Source organism: Puma concolor, chromosome A2, assembly GCF_028749965.1.
Source record: "Puma concolor isolate L17-30 chromosome A2, mPumCon1.1.hap2, whole genome shotgun sequence".
NCBI lineage: Eukaryota > Metazoa > Chordata > Mammalia > Carnivora > Felidae > Puma > Puma concolor.
The window spans coordinates 111,748,278-111,774,891 of record NC_141668.1 but is presented as its reverse complement, the minus strand read 5'-3'; the positions used below and the strand labels follow the sequence as shown (position 1 = coordinate 111,774,891).

The following is a 26,614-nucleotide window of genomic DNA, read 5'->3' as shown; positions in this document are numbered from 1 at the left end:
TGATCCCTAAGGAGAGAGACATCAGGGTTCCTAGCAGCAGTTACACAGGCAAAAATCAATCTCTCCTGAAAACCAATTAGGGGGAACGCGCAGGATTTTCACTTTGGCAGCTGAGCTACTCGAAGCAGCCTGCTTTGGAGATGAAATGTCAGAAAGATTGTTCCTGGACAGGCCAGGCTCCTTTGCCCTGCTCCCTCCTCTGCCAAATCCAGCACCTTAAAAGCAGCTCAGCGGAGAGGAGTGCCACTGGGTGTCCTGGGAGATTGGAACACTGCCCACAGGCTGAGTACCTGGCCTCAGAGCCGAAGGAAAGGCCGTGCCGACCACAAGCCAGCTCACTGAGGCCCCTCTGCGTGTGAAGTGCTGTGCGAGGCACTTAGAGCTTGTTTACTTCCACTCTACCTTTGCAACAACTCTGTGAATTAGGTGTTACTGTCCCCATTTTACAGATGGAGAAACCAGTGCCCAGAGGCACTTAACCTAGGCCACACAAGTTGTTTAAGTAACAAAAATGAGATTTTTTTTTTTAATTTTTCCACTAGTCACTATCTCCCTCTTAGGGCACTTCAGACTCCAATTCAAACTGGAGCGGTATCGACTGTGACTACTTTATGGGTTAACACAGAACAGGTTGCTTTCTTTATCCACCTGTAAAGCCAGACCAGGCTCACAGGGCCTTCTATGCTGCTGTGAACTCTTTAAAGAAGCAGACAGACAATTCCAATAAGAACCCCCTCTCCCCCCGCTGCGCGCGCGCGCGCGCGCACACACACACACACACACACACACACACACACACACACACACACACACACACACACACCCCAACTCCTCCTGGAATTTGTACACCACTTTCAAAGCAATACTTTCCCGATAAAGGCTCAAGACAGGCCATCCTGTCCTCCCCGCCCCCTTAGGGAAAGCAGCCCATATGAGCTCCTCCAGGTCGCTCCAATGCCAATCTCTCAGGTGGCACCCACTTCCAGTAGGGCTTGGCATGTGTGTGCCACAGCACCCACTGCCCACCGGCCCAGAGATGCCCGCTGGAGAGCTGCGGCCCATAGAGCAGAAAGGACAAAGCCTACAGGCCTTCTCTTAACCCGCCACTGCAGAAAAGCCGCCCACAAGGGTCCGGGGCAGTGTGCCTGTGTGCCAGAACAAAGCTGAGGGAGGAGGTGGGGGGGAGGTAAAATGACCTGAAGGTGGAAAAGCGGAGCAGGAGCTCACAGATCTGGGAGGAAAACGCCAAGGGCCGAGTAAGGCTGAGACAACTAAGCAAGCTCTCCTAGAAGCCGTTTCCACCCAGGCCCGGTCCAGCGTTCACGCGGGACTCCACCCTGGTGCCGGAGCCGGAGCTACGGAAGGCAGGCGTGCGGGCTGCAGCACGCTCACTAGAATATCATCAGGATGATTTGCACCAGGCCAGGACTCCCTGCCTGCCCCTCCTCCGCCACCTTCAGGAAGGCAAAAGGACAGCACGGTTCCTGCTGTCAGGACCTTGGCTTCTCAGCAAAAAACGAGCAAGAAAGTCTGTCTAGATGCCAACTGGGGGTTCCTTAAACCCAACAAGCTATTTGCCAGGGGAAGTTCAAGTCACCACGAGGTTAGCCCATTTCTCTGTGTCCCTTCCCCTCCGGGCCTTGAAAAATCTCCTTGGCTGCCAAAACCGTGGCAGTCCATCCACCCACAGCAAAGTCAGAATCTGCTTGTTTTGCAAAAGGGAGCCAAGGAAAAGGCACATGAGGGTGCCACCAGCTCCCGCGGAAGCGCTTGCAGGAGTCCTACTGTCTCCCCGCCCATCTGCCAGCCAGGGAGGAAGACCACAGATGCGCCTCTTACTTTGGCCTTGGCCTCGGGTATTTGGCAAGGAAAGGCGATAGGGCTTACCAGCTCTGGGAACAAAGGAACCTCTGGTTGAGGAATGAATGCCCAGGCCCAGGGTGGCCCAGCAGAAAACCCCAACATTTCTCCTTCCTCATCTATTTCCAACTGTGCCTCCCCTACATTTTTCTGGACCCAAGCCAAGCCATCAGCAACCTTCTGGAAGAGGAGCAGAATACTGCGGGAGGAGAGGGGAGTCATCCCCCAGGCAGCCCCATCCAGGGATCTGCACCAGCCCCCAGGGCAGCCCCAACAAAAGGAAGCCTCAGGGGACCACAGAGGCAAAAACCTGGGTCTCCCAACAAAAGGTGAAGGGGGCAGTGGGAGATCAAACCCAAAATAACGGGCCTTTCCAGCCTTCTGGGGAAGGGGCCTACCCTCCCCGCCTGTGGAGGCCTGCTCTCAGCCCTGGGTCCTCCAGGCAGACGAGTGGCCCAGGACTGCCACCTAGTGGCCCCAACACGCAGGACAGGAAGGGATTCCAGGACAACCCAGCCTCAACTTCATTCACAAAGCACAGCGGGATTCTGGCTGTGGTAACAACCAATATCATTCCCGTGGGACCTATGACAGGATCAACAGTAGGAAGGAGTCGGCTGGGCTCTTCTCAGAGCCTGGCCTCCTTCACATCCCTTCCTAAACCCCAGAGCCGGCCCCCAGGGAATGCAGAAAATGAGAGGCAGGGACACAGCAGGAGGCTGACCCCTGCCCCCAAACATTAGGACTCTGAGCTCTGGCCTTTACCCTAAGAGCCTGGTCCAAAACCCGATGTGAACAGCTTAGAACAGAAAATCCTTTATGTGGCCATCACATGAGTGAGTGTCACTGCACATCAGCAAGTGTCGCTGAGTGGGGCAGGCAAGGGGCTTTGAGGGGCAGGCCTGCTACACGGTATACAGCTGGGAGTGATCTGGGGGCAACAGAGCTGGGCTGACATATACTGGGTCCTGCTGCGTGCCAAGCCCCCCGTCTAAGCACTTTCCCTTCGTTATCTCAAGAAGCCTTCATGATAATCTGGCAAGCAGGCACAGCCATCATCCCCACTTCACAGAAGGGACAACAGAGAGATTAAATGACATTACCAAGGAGCACAGCTGGGAAGCAGGAATCGATCCCAGGTCACCCGGCTCCTCAATCCGTGCTATGCCACTGCCGCCAATCCAGCTGCCGGACACAACCAAAAACTGAGAAATTTTCACCCTAAATTCCTAAAAAACCCAGGTCTGATCTGCCAGAGCCCAGCAGAGGAGCAAAATCCTACTGCTCTAGGGGAACGGAGGCAAGGATCAAGTTAGTGCAACACAGGCAAATTCTTCCTAAGGAGAAAAAGCAACTGTGTTCAAAGAAGCGCTATCAGAGGCCAGGAAGAAAACACCAGCCCCCAAGAGGCCCTGCAAGGCCAGACAAAAGATAAAACACACATTCCCTTCCTCCAGTCCTGGTGGTGACTCCACCAGGGAAAAACCAGAGGGCAAGAAAGATGAGAACGCCCTCCACTGCGATCTCATTCTCCCAGCCTTCGAGAGCCTTTGGAGGTCAAGAGGGTCGTGCTGGGGTCAGCACAGAGCACCAACCGCCCTCCGTCAGCTGCGTCTTCCCGCGAAGGAGGGCAAAGGCTGGACCTGTGACAGTGCCACGACGGAGTCCCTGGAGGAATTTCATAGATTCCTCATTAGCATGGGAGCGCTGCCTGCCCACCTGTTAGAAGAACTTTCCGTTTATGGTGACAGATGGGGCAGTGCTAATGGGCTGGCTTTAACTGGGATGTAGTGAAGTTCAGGCTCATTGCAAAGGGAATTAGCATTAAAGGTGGGTGGGTCTGCTCACTCGGGGGAGGGTTCAGGAAGAAGGTGGGGGAACTTACCCAGGGGCCTCACGTTCCAGAGGTGACCGTGCTCAAGCAGGGCCAGACCCTCCAGGGAGCCTCGGGCACCAGCGGCCAGGCTGGTTTGGACTCAGCCTCAGTCTTCCACCTCCTCCTCTCAATCCAACTTCCAGAAGGGAGTCCCCAGCCCCGAAGGACTTCTCTCTGACTCCATCTGATCTGCTGGAAAACACCGTCCCTCTGTGAGGTCTGGCCAGGGCCCAACTGTGGACAGATGGCCATGGAAGAGCCACATGCCCTGCCACATTCAGCTTCCTGATGGATCGTCTTCAAAACAGCAGAGACACATGTCTAAGTTCTCAGCGGAAGCCCCTCAGCCCAGCTGCCTGGAAGGCCAGCTGACCACCAGGAAGGAAAAGGCAGCGACAACTCAACTCGGACGCAGTATCTTCCCTTGCTCCTCAGAAATACCTCCCTTGAGTTTCCAGGCAGAGCTGACAGCGCCGTACCTTCTCCACGGCCTTTCACTGCTACACGTGGACAACTGAGCAGTTATCCCAAGTACAAGATATTTCATTAAGTGACTGAATGCAGCACAGGTTTGGGAAATAGACACTTTCTGTTGTGGACATTCTCAGCTGGAGGTACCTGAAGGTGTCGAGAGAGATGTCCAGCCAGCACCCGGAAATGCAAAGCCCTAAACAGACACCAGGCCAAAGGCAGACATGGAGGGAGTCTCGGAGGAAGAATGATAACAGTGGCAGACCTCCAAATGCCCCCCAATACCCATTCTTCCCTCCCTCCAGGTGGTAGCATTTCAGCAGGGCTCCCAGCTGGACTACATTTCCTAGGCAACTGGTAGCCAGGTGCGGCCATGTCCAGAAACAGCATCAAGGTCTTGCCCTTAAATGACTGAGTGGGTGTGCGCCCTCGTGGCCCCTTCACTTTCCCACGAGCTGGGAACCACGAGAACTAGAACAACCATCCTGAACCCACAGGTGCTGAGGCTGACAGAGCCCCCCGCCAGCCCTGGACCACCCACGCACCTCTAGACTATCACAGGGAAGAGGAATATATGTATTTGGGAGCCTCTTTGTTACAGCAGCTCAGTCTCCGCCCTGACACTAGTAGGACTACCTGTGACAGCACATCCATTTGGGAAGGGGTAGAGGCAGGGAGTCCAGAGAGAACTCATTCCCCTTGGCATCCCCAAGTCAGCAAAGGGCACCTCAAGCCAGAATTCCCAGAAATCATGCCCGGCACTTCCTTCTCCCTCTGCCCACATACCCCAAACTGCCAATTCTTTCTCTGTGCAATTCTTGCCACCCACTTGGTCACTGTCTTTTGTCTGGGTCACCATGGCCTCTCACAGGACTCCTGGATAGCTTCCCATGGATCTCCTACCACTCTAGGCCACCCTGCACAGAACACTTGTGAGAACCTTCCACAGGCTCCCTCCTGCCTCTGCCCCAAACTTCCTACCGTGCCTACCAGACCCTGTGCCATCCACCCCCACTTCCTTGTGCTCCTCTGCCCTCACTGAGCTCCCTCACCCCAAGACCCTTGGCCATGGGCCTCCCTCTGACCGCAGTGTCCTCCTCCCTGTTCTTATTTTAATTCCTCTCATCCTTCTGGACCTTGGCTCAAACGTCTGTTCCTCAGAGAAGCCTTTGCAGACCTCCATGTAAATCAGGTCCCTACTGTTTCTCTCTCTCCACACCTTGTTCTTTAAAGGCATCACACTTCTCTCCGTTTGTAATTTAATGAGTATTTCCTTGTTTTTCATGTCTTTCTCTCCAACTGGACTGCAGGCTCCAGCAGGGCTCAGACCTTGTCACGTCTGTGTACCCAAGCCAGTACTGGTAACAGTGCCTTTTGGTGAACGTGTGTTGAACAGATGGACGGAGCATGCAAAAAGGGAAGCACAAAGGTAAACAGAGGTCAGAGTTTAAAGGCAGGGAGGCTCTTTAGTGTGGGACAAACATGAACAAAGGCATCAGATTTCTTGGAAAAAAGACATAGTAATTTCTGAGAATGAACTATTAAGGAAAGTGAAGACCAAACTGTAACGAGGCAGAGAAGTGAGATTACGATTTTACTGATTTCAAAACAAGATGCTAAAGGAAAAGGAGAGCAAGGTGGCACCCAGGGGAGTTGCTGGAGGAGGGGGGCTGGTTTCAGATAGGGAGGAGCGGAGCAGGAGCAGGAAGGAACCAGAGTAAGCTCCATGGGGACAAGAGGGCCAGACCCAGGCTGCAGCAGGTAAGGTCCCTTGTAAGAGGACAGGGAAGAGAGGTTGGCAAGGCAGGGACAGGGAAAGCTGAGCTGGGCTGCGCACGTGAGTATGGACAGAGCCCAGGACAGGTGAGGTGCAGAATGCCATGGTAGCCACCTGGAAAAGGCAAAAGGGATTAAGCCAGCAGCAGTGATGACCCTCAGGTCAGCATGTGACTTCCTGGGGCGGCCCTCAGGAGCCCAGGCCCAGGCTTAGAGAAGCAGGAGGACAGGTGTACCCGCGACTGGAGTCTGGCAAAGAGGGCGTGGAGAACAGACCCAAGGACGAAGGGAAGGAAGGGCTAGCTGCGAGCAGCTGTGAGTACCAGTCTTGCAGGGCAGGGAGACGTCTGGGCCGGAAGATGGGGGTGAAGACAAGGGTCGGGAAAAGCCAAGAATGGGTTCGGGGGAAAGAGGGAGGGGAGAGTTAAGAAACAGCTGTGTGACGCAGGACAGGTCAAGAAAACAGCCGTGGTAGAAGGAAGAGTGAGACACATGATCCAGAAGCTGACGCAAGGAATGCTTTTCAGCCCTAGGCCATGAGGAAACGTTGAGGTCTGATTTTCACTGTGGACCTCTACAGCGCAGACATTTTCCTAGACGCCAAAACACGATCTCCTCTAAACCCCACACCAAGCCTATGAGTTGCCACGTTGTTACGTCCACTTTACAGCCGGGAAAAGTCAAGTGTACAAAGCTATCCCACGTGGGAAGCAGTCCAGACACCACCATGACATGCCGGCCCCAGCCACCCCTGGCCACATCGAGACCCAGTCTTCTGAGTGAGTCATTCTTCTCCTGGACTTCAGATGTCAATCAGGAAAATCTAGGGCATCACTAGCAGCCCTTGAGAAAAAATAAGGAGAGGAGATAAAGGGAAAAAATGACTCTAAGTGCTTAGAGCAAGCATCTCAGAGGAGAAGTCGGTAGCCCCAATGGCCCCGTGCAGCCATAAGAGGCTTCCCCTTGAACTAGGACCAGAGCGGGAAACTCAGACCAAATAACCCGGCCTGCAGTGAAGCCTCCCCCACTACCACCTTCCACCCCCCGCACCACCAAGGCCGCTCCCATCAGTGCCGGAAGAGCCCTGCTCAAGCAGCAGTAGATTAAATAAGAAATCCTGAGGCGGCAAAGCCCACTCCTCTGGAGCAAAGATTAAGGAAGCACTGCAGAGAATCAAGAAGGGGAAAAGGAAAAAAAAAAAAAAGAAGAAAGCAAACCTGCCACATACCCAGCCGCCGAGAGTTAACAGTCTTACTCATTTCTCATCAAAAACCTCTTCGGAAGAGGTTAAGCACACAATAGGCTATCGAAGGCGCCAGCCCGGGCGGCTGCTTGAAATTCCACACATGTGCCGTGGCGATGTATTTCTATTAATGTCCAGTGTGTGTCAGCGTGAAGATAAGGTGCCGACATCGTGTCCGACCAGTCAACTAGAGAATGGGCCCCGTGTTCAACATTGTCTGACACTTGGGAGCCCCAAGAACAGAGAGGCTCTGCGGCTGATCCTGCCCTGCTTGCTCTAGCACACCTCCTGCGGCAGCCGACAGGGTGCAGGTGCAGAGGCAGGAGAGGGGACCGGCGAGGTGGGGAAGAATGCTGGGGCGATGGGGAGCACTGGAGACAGGAATCCACGGAGGGCCATGTGTGTTGGGAAGGGCATGAGAGTGGACAGAGCCAGCAGGAGTAACAGGGGAATGGGTGCTGAGGGGGGCAGCCCTGCCTGCACCGTGCAAGCCTGCTGGGGGGCAGGGTGGCAAAGAGCGCAAGCAGTCCCCTCTTTTGGAAGAGCAGTCAGCCCAGGGGCACCGGAGCCACGCAGCTTGGCACACGTGGTACAAATGTGTTACACACAGAGCCGCTCTGCTCGGCACTCCCCCTCAGCTGCTCCCCGACCACCCCGGCCCTAGCAGAGAGCAGGGCACGAGAATGCCCCCAGAGAAAGCCTGTGGGAACTCGGGAAGGCCGGAGGAGGTGCTGCTGAGAACGTGGGTGCGTGTGAGCAAGCGGGCTCCTCCCCTCGGCCACACAAGAGCCCAAGGCACGTGAAAACACTCCAGTCTGGGCACCGGCGAGAACACCAACCAGGAGAGCACGGGCACCAAAAGCTCGAGCCAAACTTGGAGGCCTGCAGAGAAGGCCCAGCGGGATTTGGAAGGGCTGCTTTAGAATAAAGGCACGCGGGTAGGGAGGGGTGCTACGGGAGCCTCGGATAAACGACGTCCACTCCAGTGAGGGACAGCGGGAAAGCCAGCACCCGGCAACAGTCATCACGCCTGCCCTCAGGAGCATCCCTTCTCCACCATGGAGTCAGTCCCCACCACTACCCTTTACGCTCAGATTGGCCACCTGCTGGATTCTCTGCTCCTGCACTTGGGGGAACTGGTGGCCACCTGCTGAATTCTCTGCTCCTGCTCTTGGGGGAGCTGGGCATGATGCAAAGACAGGAACGCACAGACTGCCTTCCACCTGCCAGCCAGCGTGCCGACTTCTTTCCTTACATCGTGACACTGAAGCACCCTCACGGCTCTAGGTGCTTGCCATTTGACACGCAAGGAAACTGAGGCTCATGGAGGCTATGGAAGGTGTCCAAGACCACAGAGAGGGTACTTGGCGAATCTGTGTCCAGATCTAACCAGTCCAGAAGTAGGGCTCCTTCTACATTGCCACACTACAGAAGGTGCCACTTGCCACCTGACCAGCATTCAGCCCCTTCTTGAAAAACAAACCAGATTTCTGGGGGCAGTCAGGTGCCCAGCTAAAATTACTACCTCGGCTTCTCTTTTAGCCAGAGGTGGCCCTGTGACACAGTTGTGTTGGTGACAGTCCTCAGAGAGGGGTCCCTCCTATAGAAAATTAAACTTCACTAGGACAAGGCTTTGGGGCCTTCCCTCTCCCTGCCTGGAGAACTAACGTGATGTCTGGAGACACGGTAGCCATCCTGAGGCCATGAGGAGAGCTGCAGTGAGAATGGTAGATCAAAAGGAAAGGAGGTCAATGGCTCTCTCCTGAGGCACTGAGCTGCGGCACCTGCCTGGGCCATCTGCCCCCAGACTTCTTAGTCACGAAATAAACACACACATGCACCTCCACTGCTAACGCCACTGCCACCTGGGCTTCTGTTACAGCCCAAACTGCTCCTGACTGACTCACATGTTGCTCCATCCAAGAGTACACATCTTACAGCCCAGACGCTTGAGACGGGGACCTCGCTCAGCCACTGAGTGGACACTGAGGTAAGGGGGAAATGTCTGAGACTTTTCTGCAGTCCCACTTGTTGACGTGTGTCAGCCAAACAACCCCTTTGCAATTCTTTACCTTGCCAGTGGCCAGCAGTGGTGTCTACCCGAGGGTGCAAACGCAATCTGCTTAATTGACAAAGCTAAAACCTTTTTTCAGAGAAAGGAAAAGGCAGAATGGTAGCTCCCCAAAGACTCTGTGAATAAACCACATAAAGAGACCTAAAATAAACCATGACCCTCCCCTCTCCACAGCCCTGCTGGCATCCTAGAGGCATGCACAGAAGTGGGCAGGCGCCAGCCCGATTTCACTCGAGCAAGACAGAAAAGGAAACCACACTACTGCCAAGATCAGTTAGGGCTGTAGGGCCAGCCCTGCTCGGTCCACAGGCGGGAGCGAGTGGCGGGGGGCGGCACTGCTTCGAGAAGAGGAGGAGTGGCGTGGGTACAAGGCAGGCACCTGCGCCCTCTCGGAGGCCGGCACTGCCAGCACAGACTACCCAACTCCAGCCCGCGTCCTCGACTCAGGATTCCCTGCAACTTCAGGCTTGCCCACGGTGCCCAAGACCTGCTCAAAACACCAAAGCCCTGAACTCTCAACCAGGTCCCGGGCTTCTCACAAGACACAAAGCAGGAAGGCAGCAAGGTACCACCTGCCGCTGCAATGCCTGTCAGGTGGCTCACGTCACTCCCCCCCGCCCACCCACTGCTGGGTTTTTCCAAGGAAGTCTAGGGCCCAGATCCCCTGGGACCCATCGGGCACACAGAGGCCAAGGAGCCTGGCTGAGGTCGACGGCAGAGTCCCTCAAGAGGCTTAAGAGAAAAAGCTTCTTTCACAATTCTCTCCAGATCCCAGCCCCAGCTGTCAGCCTCTTTAGCTCATCCCTGGTGCTAAGAGACATTTTCGTAGACATGCGATCTGCTAATTAGAAGCAATGACACCAGGAATGGAACCGCAATCAGCCATTTGCCTAACAAAGTTAGCAGCTAATGAGGATTTCCAGCTTCTGTCAGCACACAGCAGAGGTCACCTGAGCCACGCACCAGAGCCAGGAAGGGAAAACTGAAGGCATCTGCAGATCCGTGACGCGGTGAAGGGGAGGAAGCTGCACAAAATCCTAATCAGCCGGGGTGCAAAACCCACTTGGAATCCCAACTTCTGAAATAAGAGGACCGAATGCCCCTCCCTCACTACCCCAAAGGGCTGGGATCTCCCTTCCCGCAGGAGGGCCATTCCGGAACAGATTCTGAAATCCCTGCGTTCTAATCTGAGGAGTCCACAGAGCAATAGCTTTCTTTAAAGAGAAGGAGTCCACGTGTCTCCCACTTTCTATTAGGACTCAAACAGCTGGAGACTGCTAGTCATCGTCTCCTTGCTCAGCTGGCATCACCCTGGTGACCATGTCCGGACAACACCCCTGGTCCCTTGGGCCCCCTCAACCCCACCTCGTCACACGTGCCCTCACCCTGGCCTTCCTCCTTCTCACTGCCAGGATAACCACCACCTTCCCGGTGGTTAAAAATGTGTCCAACGGCTGAGGGAAAAACAGGGCTCTTCCACCCCCAAGGACACCACCGCAATGCACCTAATGAGGTGGACAGTAAACAGGAGCCTCACGGACGTCTCAGGGGCAATGCCAGGAGCTCAACCCTCAGGTCCCCTGGGCTCACTGGGGGACCAGTGACCCAAGAAGCAACTAGACCGTAGTAGCCCTCCCAGGCACAAGCCAGCTAGTGGGTCTACGTGCCTTGAGAAGGTTTCTTCCTGTTCCTGCCACCTGCCTCAGATATCACATGGGTGGCTGCTGCAAGGAACTAAGAGTTGAGCTCTCGCACCCAGTCCATGTCATCTCCGGGAGTCTGACATCCCTCATGCCCTGAAGCTGTCACTGCCCGCTCTGGCAACAGTTTCTTATCACCTGTCCCCCAAAATACCAACCCCAGCTCACCTGACCCTTGCCGGGGCACAGTACCAGCAGAGGGCCAACTCGCTTTCCTAGCTATCCTCAGCAAAGAGCTCCTGCTGTCCTTTGAGGCCAGGAAGTCTGATAAAGGCATCCATGTAGGCAGCAAGCTGCATGGGGGACGGGAGCTATTAGTCACCTGCCGCACATTTCAACTAGCACAGCCCTGCCCTCGAGTACCATGGGGAGCCACGGCACCAGTGGGAACACTGCCCATCACTCAGGGGCCCAAACGGCAAGAGGGGCACAACCTCCGTGGGGTACCCGGCTCCCAACATCAGTCCAGGAGCCGGCTCTGGGCCTACTCCCCCAGCATCAGGTGGAGGCTGTTAAAAATACAGATTACAGGGCCACAGAAACAAAGAGTCTGATCCGGTTGTGTCTGGCCTGTGTATTTTTGCCAACTTCCGAGGTGATCCTGAGACACAGCCAGGTGGACAAAAAGTAGTGATGCTGAGCCGGAGGGCCCGAGTTCCATACCATGCAGGTGGGAAGCCCCAAGCAGCTGCCCATCACCAGGGTGTTTCCGTGAGCCCCCCACCTCCACACTACTCCAGCCTGTCTCTCCAGAAGCCTGCATGACTGGTTTGTTCTAGGAATCAGTTCACATCAACCCCATGTCATAAGCCCACAGATGGAAACGGAGAAGAGAAGAAGGCTGAAGTGCCCCAACAATGCACAACCCTGTCTGCCCCATTTCTATCTCCGGAAAGAAACAGCACAGACGAGTGAAGGGACCCCAGGGATGGGCTCATCTGGGCACAGCCCTGTCCATTTCGCTAGTCTAGAGCAACGTTCTACTTCCTGGAGCTCCTGGGTGCCGGGCATCTTCCATCAGTGGCTCCGCCAGTCAATCCTCACCAACCACCCACGAGCACCGCGATCCGGTCCTGATGCACTGGGGGCCAGCCCTGAACTTACGCGCCAGGCTCGTAGTCCCCAACTGGTTTTTATGCCCTCCCCCCCTCCCCTCCCCCCCCCCCCCCCCCAGTTTGTAGAAAATACATGAGATATAAACCAAAGATCCTTTTTTTGGTGTGTAACCAGCTAAAAATATGGTTGAACCAGTTTCCATACAAGCCTATCTGTAGTCTTCCTGTCTCTAAAAATCATCCTACCATATGGCCACGAGGCCAGGTAGTTTTCAATTGGCTCTTAATGAAGAAAGCAGGAACCCAAGAAGCCTCAGCTGCCCTTCCAATTATTCTAATTCTCTAACATTCTGAATACACCCATTCTTGCTCTTTGAGTGAATGTGGCTGCAAATGGGGCATGGTGGTGGTCAGCTCCGTGAACGTCCTTCGTACCTTGTGGACGGCCCGCCTGCCCAGTGGAAGGACTACATACAGCAGTAGCCATACGGGCCGGATATCGAGAGAGGAGGCAAAATCAGTCATGCTACTGTGCCCTTTTCATTTTCCTTGGGGTGTGAAGTGTGCTTCAAAGTGATGACAACCGGGGGCGCCCAGGGGGGCTCGGTCAGTGAAGCATCTGACTCTTGATTTCAGCTCAGGTCATGACCTCACAGTCAAGAGATGGAGCCTGCTCAGGATTCTCTCTCTCTCTTTCTCCCTCTCTGCCCCTCCCCAGCTCATGCTCTTTCTCGCTCGCTCTCTCTCAAAAATAAACTTTTAAAAAATTAAAAAATAAAATGATGACAACCAAAGGGAAGAGTGAAATAAAGGTGGTATGAGTTATGAGCCTCTTCCTCCTTATGTATACTGTTTGAAAGTCCTGGGGACAGGGCACGGAAAGTGACTGAAATACCCTCCATGGACCCCCGAGGCACAGGCGCACAGGGCCAGCAGAAGATGGAGAGAAGCCCATGGTGCTCCAGGCCCTACACCAAGCACCACTCAGCAGCCGCCAGCCACTGGAGAAGGTGCAAGGAAGCACCCTGGGGTGAGATAAGCGGGGCCTCTCAAAAGTCTGATGGGAAAACAGGACAGCACAGACAAACCCTGTGCTACCCAGATCCCAAGCCCTCCTAAACAGGTTTGGGTCCTACCCTCACAGAGTCTGAAGCCGAGCAACAACAGAGCCCACGCCCTGCTTAAATACAGACTGAATTTACCCAGCATCCCACGCTAATGGCCGGTCAAAAGAAGAAGAGTGGCCAGTTCTGGGCATAAAGCCTATTTTCCTCAGCCTCTACTGTTCTTCTCTGCATGATGCCCAGCATCAATAAAAAATTACAAGGCACATAAAGCTGTAGGAAAATGGGACCCATTATCAAGAGAGGAAATAATCAACTGAACCAAACCCAGAGATAACCCAGATGTCAGAATTACCAGAAACTTTAGACAATTATGATAAATACATTTAGAGGATCCACAGGAAACGGTGGACAACATGTGTAGATGACAGGGAATTTCAATAGAGAAATGGAAACTCTAAAAAAATGCCAAATGCGGGGCGCCTGGGTGGCGCAGTCAGTTAAGCGTCCGACTTCAGCCAGGTCACAATCTCGCGGTCCGTGAGTTTGAGCCCCGCGTCAGGCTCTGGGCTGATGGCTCAGAGCCTGGAGCCTGTTTCCGATTCTGTGTCTCCCTCTCTCTCTGCCCCTCCCCCGTTCATGCTCTGTCTCTCTCTGTCCAAAAAATAAATAAAAAACATTGAAAAAAAAAAATTAAAAAAAAAAAAATGCCAAATGTGAAAAGAATCAGAAGTTAAAGTAAAAGTGCATGAGTCTTCCCAAAGAGCCCACCGCACTGTCTCCAGAAAAGTCCTCATTTCACCAATCGGAAGACTGAAACTATCAGGTACCGCCGTGTTGTGAAACTTTTCACAGGAACAGTAACCAGTGAGGAACCAGGATCAGCATCAGCACCACTGCCCCCCAGCTGCCTGCGGCATCTGATGACTCAGACAGACTCAAAAAATTATAATCTTTGGAGCTGCACTGTCGAGCCCGGGGGTCAGCAAACTACAGCTCACCAGACAAATCCAACCGATCACCTCTTTTGGCATGGCCTCTGAGCTAAGAATGTTTCGTGGTTTTTGGTTTTTTCACATTTTTTAGAGCCGTAAAAACAACAATGACAAAAGAATATGTGACAGAGGCCATATGTGGCCTGCAAAAATCTAAAATATTTACTCTTTGGCTCTTCACAGAGAAAGTGTGTCAATCCCTGATCTAATCTAGAAAAAAACAGACCGCAAGATTTAGGGAAGCAAAGAAAGGGGCTGTGGATGACATGCCCATTTTTTTTTTCTCTTCAGATGATGGCTTTTACCAACCATCTAGGTGCCGACAAACAGATCTCCATGGGAATTCAGGATCTCTATCTGTAGCTCAAATTGGAGGAAGTGTCAGGACAAGGCCACCGGAGTCCCGAGCCACAAAGTTCTAAAACAAACAGCGATGCCAAGTCGCTGCCCCCAGGCGTCAGGCCTCCTCAGCTGCATTATCAGCTAGAGTGCGGCCTGACCCCGGGCCTGAGTCACCAGCCCACTCTCGGGCCTTTGTCCACACAAGTTAAACCCAAAGTCTATAAGTCTCTGATTAGGAGTCACGTAAACTAGTCGACTCCAAGAGATCGTGACACTGAAAGGCTGCTAGGTTTTGTGAGCATCTGTTTTATTGTTTGAAAAGGAGAGACCTGTGAGCTGCTGTCCGGGTACCTGCTTCCACCTATTTGCAGGGGGCACTGCCCTGCACCCCTCATCCACTTGAGCTCTGCCATTCCCTAACCATCCTTGTGCCTCTAAAATTCGCTGAGCACTACTAAGGAGACCAAAATGATCTTGCCACAGCCCCTATCCTCGAGGAGCTTGTAAGCTGAGGAACAAGACTGACGAAGATGTAGGAGGGGGAACTAGGAAGAAGGGGTGTAGCTATAATGAAACCAAAATAAATGGTCCACCTCACTCAGGAGTTCAGAAACCTGCAACTCAAAAACTTCCAAATCTGACATTTTCCTCAAATCCTGGCTACAGATTTCAGAGACCTAATGTGGCAGCTTCTTAGAGAGTCTGAACAATAAAAAGATCAACCCCCCCCTCCCCCCACTGCCGCCGCAAACTGGAAAGCCGAGCAGGACAGCCATTCTTGGGCAAGTCCTCAGGTGAGGGGCCACATCCAGGCAGAGAAGCACTCACAGCTTCTGTCCAGCAGAAGAAGGATTTGGTCCCAACTTCTTCATCTGCTATTTCAGGCCTTTCCCCATATCCACCGTCCAGTGGAAGAAAAATTCTCTCCTTGTGCATCTCTTTTGAGGAGTAAGAAAACCCTCTCTGGAAGGTCACCATCAGACTTGCAGAACTGCATCCCAGGCGCACACCTGCCTGCCACACCCTACTCGCAGTGGCCAGGCGGCGTGTCCCCACCCACCCCCGGCTTCCGCTCTAGCTGCGTCCTTCATGAGCAACACTTTTTCTCAGCCTTCCCCACCAGGAGAGCCTCTCCTGAGTCTTCAAGAACCAGCCCATGGGTGACCTCCCCACAGAAGACTTTCTCGACCCGCCAGGAAGAGGCCGTTGTCACTGCCTCTTTCCTCCTCTAGTGTCCCCCTGTCCCTTTGGTCGGACACTATAACGCTGTCCAGTCACTTCCGAGAATACTTACATCCCCTAATGAACAGAGCTTCTCAAGATCAGAAGCTGTTTCTCATTTATTTCCATTTATCAAGAAATGAACCTAGGGCCTAACATAATAGGCACACAGAGAATATAGATAGAAAATAATGAAAGAATCATTCACCAAAAGAGAAATGAAATGAAATGAAAGTTTTTGCTTCCTGTTAGGTATACTGCAAGCCCATACCTAATAATGTGTCAGGAATCCAACAGGCAAGGTCATAAATCTCATTCTCCCCTACAGTAGAGCTCTGCCCATCAGGAGACTCAGCCCAAGAAACTACTCTGATCTGATTTCTCTCTAGAACATTTGGGACTCCAAACATCCTCCCCCAATTCAAAGGAAAGCATACGTCACTAACAGGGGCTCCGATGACCCCCCAGGGCCTTCACCCCAATGATATCTGGGACCCTACCAGTCTTCAAGTGACAGAAAACACGTACAAATATATTCCAAAATAGCCCCCTACTGCTAAATAGGAAATGGGAACACTTCTGTCATCAGAAGTAGGTTATAAAAATTATTATCTTTCCTCATCATTAGTTTTATGAACTTTTCCTAATAATGAGCTGACTTATTCCCTCATGCAGAAGATTAAAAAATCAATATTGTAAAAGTCAGAGGCAAAAGAGAGGGCAGGAGAGCACACTAAATGTCAAACTGAATTCAGCACACTCGAAAGAAAGTCCTCCAGACAAGGCTACAGGTTCAAGGGTGCAGGGCTTGAGGACACTGGGCAGAGAGAGAAGGCACCAAGGAGAAAGAAGTAGGAGGCCAGCTCATATAGCCGGAGACCATACCACACCCGCCTCCGGGTCCAACCTGGCCCCGAGGCTAGGAGGATGTGCTGTGATCCAAACACTAGAACCTTAAGTGCTCTGACCACCAGGCTCCTTCAATCCGCACATGTGGAAGACTTGGATGAGGAAAAGAAAATTCTCTATGCTTCTGTTCAGGTTCTTCTTTCTCCTTTTATTTAAATATTCTAAAGCACAAGCCCAGTTTTGAAATTATCTCCACTCGAGGCGCCTGGGTGACTCAGTCAGTTAAGTGTCTGACTCTTGATTTCAGCTCAGGTCATGATCTCGTGGTTTGTGAGCTCGAGCCCCACATCAGGCTCCACGGTGCCAGTGTGGAGCCTGCTTGGGATTCTCTCTCTCTCTGCCTCTCTCTCTGTCCCTCCCCCTACCCCACTCACACACGTGCTCACTCTCTCTCTCTCTCTCTCTTTCTCAGAATAAATAAATAAACTTTTTTTTTTTAAAAAAAAGGAATTATCTGGGGCGCCTGGGTGGCTGTCAGTTAAGTGTCTGACTTCGGCTCAGGTCATGATCTCACGGTCCGTGAGTTCGAGCCCCGCGTCGGGCTCTGTGCTGACAGCACAGAGCCTGGAGCCTATTTCAGATTCTGTGTCTCCCTCTCTCTCTGACCCTCCCCTGTTCATGCTCTGTCTCTGTCTCAAAAATAAGTGTTTAAAAAAAAATTTTTTTAAGGAATTATCTCCACTAAAAGTCCCTGCCAACCACAACAACCCAAATGGAAGTGATGGCTGTGGCATCGCTCAGCATAAAGGTGAGTGCCTCATGCCCCTGCTGACATACAAAACAGGGCCCAGTCCTAACTTCCTCTCTCCTCTGTTCGCATTGAGCACTGACTGGTTGAAGCCTTCAAAACCACATTCGTGTGTCCCCTTGCATCTGCTACAGCACCAATCAACAGAAACCAACTCCAGCTAACTGAAGCAAAGGAGAGCTGACCGCAGGTAATCGGCAGGTGATTCGATCCTAAAGAAGGCAGGAGAGCCAGACAGAAACGAGTGGGCGTCGTGGAGGTACGGGAGACAGCAAGACAGCCTCACTAGATGAAGGTCTTCACGAGCAACCCTCGGCTACAGTGAGCAATCCTACCCAGACCTCCGCACTCACTCAAAACAAAAAGGCCTCCGAAAAAGGGTTCGACTGGCTGCCCTTGGGCCCTGGCTATCCCGAGGCCAGGGGAGAAAGGAGATCTAGCTTCCATCAAGGAAGCTGGGCACTGGAATTGCAATCCCACCGAGATAACACACAACAGGAGACGGGTAAATCCCAAAAGAAAACAGGGCACTAACTGCATGGACAGATGGATGCTGGACAGCCAAAAAATGGAACACCCACAAAAGTAGTGAACCAACATTTTCAAAATGAAGGAAGTCACTTGCTTCGCTCTTCCTTAAGAACTCAGGTTCAGAAGAGCATTATCCATCCAGAAACTGGGGGGCGTAGAATGCATCTTAGTTGAAAGTTTTCCTTTATTAAAAAAGAAAACCCACACACCTGTGGTGAAGGTCATTTAAGCCTCTTCCCGCTTGTAAAGGTTCTCCTCCAAGGACAGTCTCAAGGAGGCGGGGACCCAGCCTTCTCCTTTACAGGAGAAAGAAGGGAAGTTGTGAATTCCCTTTCATCATAATTAACACATTCCAGGTGAGAATGAAGAGACACCACATGTGTAGGCTGCAATTTTCCATGCTAGGTGACTGTCCCACGTGGCCAACTTGGTTTGCTCATGCCATATTGATTAACCCTTCATCTCCAGAACGAGGGTCCTTTCAACTTGGCTGTCAGCACCCTGCCGAGGGGTGACAACCTGCCTGCCCCTCAGAGACTCACTGCAAGATTCTCTAAAACCATGTCCTCACCCCAGTTTCTCTCTGCAGCAACTGATTCTTCACCAGGAAGCCACAGGGTTCTAAAGACACAAGTCAGATCACGTCATCATCATCCTGATGAACTCCAGGGACTCCTCCGCGGTTTCAGAGCGATGGCGAGCTATTCTGTGGGTCAAGTTTGCGAGGTGTCTGAGGCCTTCTATGAGGTGGCTTCACGCCTCACTAACCTCTCTCATTGTGTCCCATCACCTCCTCCACACCCACCTGTCTCCCCCCAGATGCTCCCTCAGCCTGGGGGCCCCATATCGCTCAAGGCTGAGTCAAAGTCATGTCTGCTACCAGCAGGTGCACCCCTGCCTTTGCATTCCCAAGCACATCAACCTTACCTCCATTTCACGCTTACTGTCACCAAGTTGCCCTTTTTCTAAGTTTTTGGTTTAAATCTGTCTTCCCCGCTAGACTGAAAATTTCCTAAGAGCAAGGACCCTATATTGTTCATATTTCCCAGAGGGCCTAGCTCAACCAGCATTCCTTCTGTACCTGCCGCAGCTTTCCATGTCTCTGCAGAGGCCTTCCTCTCCACCACAACCCAGGGCACAGTCCCGCGTGGTCTCATTGCGTCCCCAACTTCCTTCTGTGGAGCCCAGGGTACATCAGGCAACCCACCTGAAACAGGTGCTCGCCTCACAGCCCATGGCCTCTGAGGCAGACGATATTAGATGCTGCTACAGCCACTCCTCCATCCCCTCTCCCCACCCTCCTTGCTGTGATTTCATGATTTAGAATAAGAACTAAATATTTAATCTTTATCTACTGTTACTGGCACAGAGCTCCTAAAACCCTTGGAATTTCCAAAGTGATGAGAGAGAGAAAGGTGTCTTTTTTTACATTAACGAGAGGACTTTTACACTGGACCTAAGGATGAGGACTGCTTATCAGTGGAGCCAACCAAATGACCAGAGGGTTGGAACTTTCAGCCATACCTGAGCCCCTGGGAGGGGAGGGGAGCCGGAGGTTGAGTTCCATCACCAATGGCCAACAATTTACTCAATCACACCTAGGTAATGAAGCCTCCCCCCCAGTTTCACCCCGAAACAACTGGGTTTAAAGCGCTTCTAGGTTGGTGAACATGCAGTGGTTCTGGGGGAGTGGTGCACTGGCACAGGACACGGAAGGAAGGTCAACATCCTCTCCCTAAACACCTGGTCCTATGGACCTCTCTCATATGGCTGTTCCTGAGCTAAATCCTTTTATAATCCTTTTAGGAAGTTAAATGTTTCCCTGAGTTCCGTGAGCCACTCTAGCAAATCGGTCAAACAAGGGGGTCGTGGGAACCTCTAATTAACAACCTGTCAGCCAGAGGCACAGGTGATAACCTGGACTTTGACTGGCGTCTGAAGTGGGGGAAGGGGGCAGTCTTGTGCACTGAGCCCTTACCCTCTGGAACCTGAGGACGGAGTTTAACTGTAGGACACCCAGCTGGTGTCAGAGAATTTCTTGGACGTGCGGGGGTTTTCCCACATGGAAACGGAACTGGAAGAATTATTACCGTCAGCCCGGATTCTATCTGGATACCCACCCGCTGCCCCATGTGACTAGAAAGGAGCCCTCGCTTCAATCAGTGGAGCCCCCCCCCGTTCCTCTGCAGAGGACTGGGTTAGGCAGGGGCGCTTGATGCAATTCAGGCCAACGTGATGTCAGAGGCTTTCTGCTGGGGGCTTCCAGGAAAGTCTTCTCTTCTTCTGAGGGTGGCCCCATCTGCAGAAGACCTGGTAGGGAGCAGGGCAGCTATCTTTGAACTGTGGGGGTGTCTGGCCGGAGAGTGCACTGGCACACTGAGGCTGGCAGAGTGGAAGGAGGGGGGGGCTCCATGATGATGCCAGTGAGCCCCTGAATTAGTCAACCCTGGGACATTTCGAGACTTTTGGTATTGTGAAATAAAGCCTTCACTCACGGCAGTAAGAATCCTAACAGTCTCCAATCACTTAAATGTATTAATAACAGTAATGGCAATAATGGGGCGCTCTTATAATCTGCCAGGCACATGCTAAATCCTGGACAGTTATCATCTTCCCTAATCCCTTGGGCAATCCTGTGTGTGTGCAAACGTCACAATCCTCCACCAAGGCTCACAGACACTGGAGGACGGGCCCAAGCTAGTAAGCAGGGAGCTGGGATTCGTACCCAGGCTGCCTACCTTGAAAACTGTGTTCTCTGTCTCATTATCGCATGCCCCCAAGCCCCTAGTCCTCTCCCTTCATACCCTCCTGGCACACATACCCATTACGACTATGAAGTTTCAGAGTGGGACCAGACTGCTGAGCGATCCAGCCCTCACCATATAAACCTGAGCACCCCCGAGACTGAAAATACAGGCCAGAGGCAGCAAAGCAAGTCAGTGGCAGAGCCAGGGCTAGAAGAACTCAAGCCCCTGGTCCCCAAAAAGATACCCTTTCTACAGAGATGAAGCCAGGCCCCAGGGCCTCATACAGATCAGGCTCCAGGGCCTAACCTCCACCTCCCAGAGCCGCCGGAGCACAAAAGGCCAGCTCAGAAGACCTGCACTCACCAGCTGGGTTGACTTCCGCTTGTCCTGGTCAACGCTGCCCTCCCCCCGCTGCATGGACGCACTCCTGTGCTTGGTGGCTGCCTCTCGTTCCCTCGTCACCACCTGGAACAACTCGTCCTGGACCTTGGCCTGCTCCTGTTTATACCTGTGCCGGAAGAGAGATGCAGATGGCGTGACCGGCAGAAGGTAGCCAAGAAAAGGTCTGCGTCCACACCGCAGCTGGCAGGGGCCAGGGGATCTCTGAGGCCAGCGGGAGAGGATCAGGAATCTGTGACAGTCCCCAAGGCAAGGGGATGCAGTGATACTTTCTCAGCCAGGACGGATTAGGAAAAGAAGGAGACCTGACCTCCAGGTAAGGAATCAGCCAGCCACGTGCCAAACCAGAGAATCTCAGGGCACAGGTTCAGATCCCTGGCTAGCCACTCCTACACAGTGGGCAGGCGGGGTGGGAAGCCCCACTTTCTTCTGCTTCCACTTGAAAGCTTGAACAGTTTAGATGACAGCAGTCTTTTGTTTGGAACATTGAACTCTCCCGTCCTGAATGCAATCCTACCCTTTGACCTATTTCTGGGCATTCTGCCTAGTAAAATAATCCTAAAGACAGAAAAAAGTTATTAGCACCAAGATGCTCTTACAAGATTATTTACTATAGCGTAGAAAAATGCAAACAACTTAAGTGTCCAATATCAAGGTCAAGTTAAAGAATATATGGTACAATGGTATACTATATCATCATTAGACCAATATACACTTAGATTTGTCAATAGGCTGAATCTAAAAAGTGAGAAACAATAAACAATACTTTTAGAAATAAAATTGTTGGGGCACCTAGGTGGCTCAGCAGATTAGGCGTCCAACTCTTGGTTTCGGCTCAGGTCAGGATCTCACGGTTCCTGGGATCAAGCCCCACATTGGGTTCTGTGCCGACAGCAAGGAGCCTGCTGGGGAAATTCTCTCTCCCTCTCTCTCTCTGCCCCTCCCCTGGCACGTGTACATACATGCTCTTCTCTTTCTCTCTCTCTCTCTCAAAAATAAATGCATAGGGGCGCCTGGGTGGCGCAGTCGGTTAAGCGTCCGACTTCAACCAGGTCACGATCTCGCGGTCCGTGAGTTCGAGCCCCGCGTCGGGCTCTGGGCTGATGGCTCAGAGCCTGGAGCCTGTTTCCGATTCTGTGTCTCCCTCTCTCTCTGCCCCTCGCCCGTTCATGCTCTGTCTCTCTCTGTCCCAAAAATAAATAAACGTTGAAAAAAAAATTTAAAAAATAAAAAAATAAAAAAAATAAATGCATAAACTTAAAAAAATCAAATTGTTTACAAAGCAGGTGTAACAAATGGAAAACAATTATAAAGCTATGTAAAAAAACAACATAAAATTATATATAACTTTATTTAAAAAAACTATAAAAATATATATAACTTGAAAAAATAATCCTAAATTAGAGGAAAGAAGACATTTGAAAGAAACACTTCAAAATATTAAGAGGGGTTATTCTGAGACGATGAATCTATGGGTGATTTTTTCCATTTTATATACTTCCCGAATCTTTCATTAGCATGTGTTAGGTGAACATTTTTTAAATATTTAAAAGTACAAAAAATAAACAAAAAGGTTCAGGTTAGTTATTCTTGGAGAGGCCTCTTAGGATCAGAGAGGGGACATTCTTAGAATGTGGGTTTCAATCCATGACTATGGAACAGACCCAGCTCAGGTGACCTCATTGAGATCGAGCCACCCGACTATGGCTGACACTGGGCCCCCCAAGCTACCTCGCTGGGTCCTCTGTTACAAAGGCCAATGTCCTAAAGGGTGTAGAGGAAGTCAATCAATAACAACCAGTTAACGTTCACTGAGAACTCCCAGGTGTTGGGCTTCAGTGCTTTATTAACATATTTAATCCTGACAACACCCCAGTCAAAGAGATCCTCCAGTTATGGCCTTCGCCAAGGCCTAGAGAAATGCAGTGATCTTCCCAGGTCACTAGTGCAGCACACAATCAGGATGCAGACCTGCACTCTGAGGGCTTCTGTGCCTTAGCCACCATTTTAGCCTCAGGGGAGGGCACGAAGGGCCCGGTTCAGAGGTGTAACCAGCTCTCCATGGTTGTGGCCTATGTGGATGGAAAGTCACCAACAGCCTGGGTCGGTCCATCTAGGCAACTAGTAAGAATTGTGTGGGCTCTTTTTCTTTCTTCTTCTTACCTCTAAAAATATGCCAGCACACATACACAGGCACAGAGGGTCCACCCACTCAGCTACTTAGTCCTAGTTCCCCCCCACCCCCACCCCTCCACCCTGACTATACTTCAAGTTGTCATGGCAGGGTACTGGGAAAAGTTTTCAATTAGCACCTCAGATAAACCTCATTGGCTACGATACTGCCACTGTGCAAAGCTAATCCTAACTTTTTATTTTCATTTATATATATATATATATATATATATATATATATATATTTTTTTTTTTTTTTTTTTTTGAGAGAGAGAGAGAGAGAAAACATGAGCAGGGGAGGGGCAGAGAGAGGGAAAGACAGAGGATCTGAAGCAGGCTCTGTGGTAAGAGCAGAGAGCCCAATGTGCGGCTCGAACCCACAAACCATGAGATCGTGACCTGAGCTGAAGTCGGACGCTCGCCAACTGAGCCACCCAGGCACCCCGCTAGTCCTAGCTTTTTAAAGTGTATTTTTAAGAACATCAGCAATCAACACTCCCAGGCTACCTTTGGTGTTTCTTCACCTTAAACTAGGCCCAGCGCCCCCTGTCCGGTAGGGTTCTCGTGCAGTGTAGGTAAGACAAGCGCTCAGACCTTCGGGCAAGGGGAAGATACCCCGAGAGGAGAGAACGCTCCATCAGAGCGCAGGGCCAGGGATGAATGGACACCTAGGCTTACCTTTTGAGGAAATCCTCCTCCACCCCCGAGGGCTGACGGCCACCACCATACTCAGACCTGGGCGGTTTGGAGTCTGCAAAGGGATAAGAAAAGGCCAGTCAGCAGCTCCTCGGGATCAACAAAGGCATGGCAGTCACCTGGGAGAGGGCTCAGGAGGGCACCGCCCTGGATGGATACGCCTTACAGACACAGAACACACCCTTGACCCAGCCAGCCTGGAGAGGCACAGCCCGAAGGCCATCTGTTCCCTCGTTCTTACCAGGACTGCTCACTGCCTGGGGCGAGCAGCAGGCACAGCCACTTGAGTGCTGTGTTCCCAACCCATCTCTCCTCATTCTGCAATTACCTTGAATCTAGGTCATCTCCCAAACGCCGGCCCAGAAAGGCTGAGGGAACCCTCTCCTCTGCCTCATGCAGAAAGGCCAGCCACCCGCATCCTTTTGAGGGGAGGAGTGGGGCAGCTCCTTCAGTGTTTCCCTTAGTAGCCCATTCTACAGATCTCTAGTCTTAGAGTGGCAAACACCTCCACATTAATAACATTTTAATCTATCACTCCACCTGCATCACCTCTAATATTGTTAGAGGGGAGCTACCTCTTGACAGCCATGACCTTGGCAATTTCCAAGAAACCCAATCCACTCCACAGTTGCCACCACTTGGTGACACTGAAGGTTTTGTCACCCTTCCCTCTCCCCACCGCCTTCACCCTTCCCAAACCATCTTTCAGCCAAAGCTCAACACTTTCTGTGGCCTTGGCCACATGTCCCTCCCCTCCAACACAGGTTTCTAAAGCAGCAGAGTCTCAGGCTGCACAAGAAAACTGCGAAAGAACCAGGCTTTGGGAGAGAATCCATGAGGACTTGCTATCCCACTGCAAAGACCTGTTAAAAGCATGCTGAATTCAGAGGCTCCAGCACTCAACCCTTTGGGGAGGCACTTCCAAAAGTAATCACCCTATGCTTCACGCTTGCAGACCACCGCTCACAGAAGGGTGGGCATGGCTGTGCTCTGGCCAGTGCGGAGGACACACCCAAGTGCCTTGTGGTAACATGCCAGGCTCTCAAGTGGGAGTAAAAATTAGTAAACTGTTACCCGGTTTTTCCTTTGACATAAGGCTCCTGTTCTTATTTGTTTACTTACAGCAGCTTTTATTGACATGTAATTGATCATATTTACTTTTGCTTTCCATACAGTTTTCTCTTGTCGTAACTACAAAAATAACATATCTACCTATGGCAGAGAATGCGACACTGACCCACACTCCCACCTTCCACGCAGGCGCCTGTCCACTTCCCTGCCCCCTTGGTGGCACTATTTTACGTGTGTCTTTCACTATTAGCCAAGCGGAGAATCTCATCACATGTTTATGATGATTTGTGCACATTTTCTACTGAGTTGTCACAGATCTTTAAGAACTCTCAATATTAGGACTATTAATACTCTGTCGTGTGACAATTCCCTAGTTTATCATTCATTCTTCATTTATTTTTTCTAAGTTGCCTAATTGCTTATAGTTACACTTCCCACTTTTTGTCTCAACTCAGGGTTTCTTCACTTGACGAAGTGCTTAGAAAATCTACTTATTGTACTTGTATGTACTATTATTGTACTCTTATGGTTTCGATTCGTACATTTAAATCTTTTATTTCCTCTGACATTTATTCTGAGGTATGGTGTGACATAAGGATTTAATTTTAACTTTTCTCTAATCTTGTTCCATCGCTAAAATAAAAGCAAACACTGATTTTAAAAGTAAAAATATCTTAAAATTAGTCAACTTCAAGACAGCCCATTTATGCTGACTATTCTTCAGCACTCAGAAACTCAAACTCACAATCGTTTAAACAGTAAAATACTTTGTTACAACTAAAACCAAATGACAAATGAACCAACACTCTTGCTCCCTGAACTGCTAAAACCTACCAAAGACTAAAACCAAGGCCTCTTTTAGCTTCCGAAGTCGAAACTGACGTGTGCATGATACATTTTGGCATTCTTGGCTTCTTTCATCACTTTTTCCCTCTCCCCAGTTAATTCAGTTTATGAAAGTGTACTGGGTGGGGCGCCTGGGTGGCTCAGTCGGTGAAGAGTCCGACTTCCGCTCAGGTCATGATCTCATGGTTCATGAGTTCGAGCCCTGCATCAGGCTCTGTGCTGACAGCTCAGAGCCTGCTTCTGATTCTGTGTCTCCCTCTCTCTCTGCCCCTCCCCCACTCATGCTCTGTTTCTCAAAAGTAAATAAATGTTAAAAGAAAATTTTTTTAAGTGTACTGGGTTACAGCCCTCTTCAACCCCCTCTCTCACCAGCTGCTGTAGGTATCGGGGGAGCCACCCTTTTTGTTAAAGGAAAAGAGCATATCATGTGAGGGTTTCAAGAATCTCACTCACCCCTTCACTGATACTCAAAAAGATCTCAGGGCAGGTTCAGGAAGCCCTGAAGCAGACAATACGGGGAAGAGCTGGTAGAAGGCCTGGCCAGAGTCCCTGGCTGCAAGCATGCAGGCAGAGCTCTCTGGCCACTGCACAGAGGTCTGTGACCTGGCCCCTGAACACTGCCCAACAGCTCCCCTTTCCTCGCACTTTGTACTCCAGAGATAGCAAATCGCTTCAAGGGCCCCACACAGGCCAGGCTGTACCATACCTCTGGGCCTCTATTTATGCAGAGGCAAATACCTGAACCACTGCTCTATCTTTCAAAATCAGGTTTAAACATCATCTCCCCTTGAAGCCCCTCCCTAAAATAATGAGGCACG

The 26,614-nt window shown here is 51.4% G+C and overlaps 1 protein-coding gene across 3 annotated transcripts in view; it reads right to left on the bottom strand.

The window, feature by feature from the left end:
* CHCHD6 (coiled-coil-helix-coiled-coil-helix domain containing 6) overlaps window positions 1-26,614 on the bottom strand; it is a 252,149-nt gene that overhangs the window by 204,703 nt on the left and 20,832 nt on the right. For all 3 annotated transcript variants that reach the window (XM_086697267.1, XM_086697269.1, XM_086697268.1), the window contains exons 3-4: window positions 23,862-23,934; window positions 20,976-21,120 (exon numbers count right to left, since the gene is read on the bottom strand). In XM_086697267.1, coding sequence (XP_086553393.1) covers window positions 20,976-21,120; window positions 23,862-23,934 — 218 coding nt within the window. The remainder of the gene's footprint in view (window positions 1-20,975; window positions 21,121-23,861; window positions 23,935-26,614) is intronic.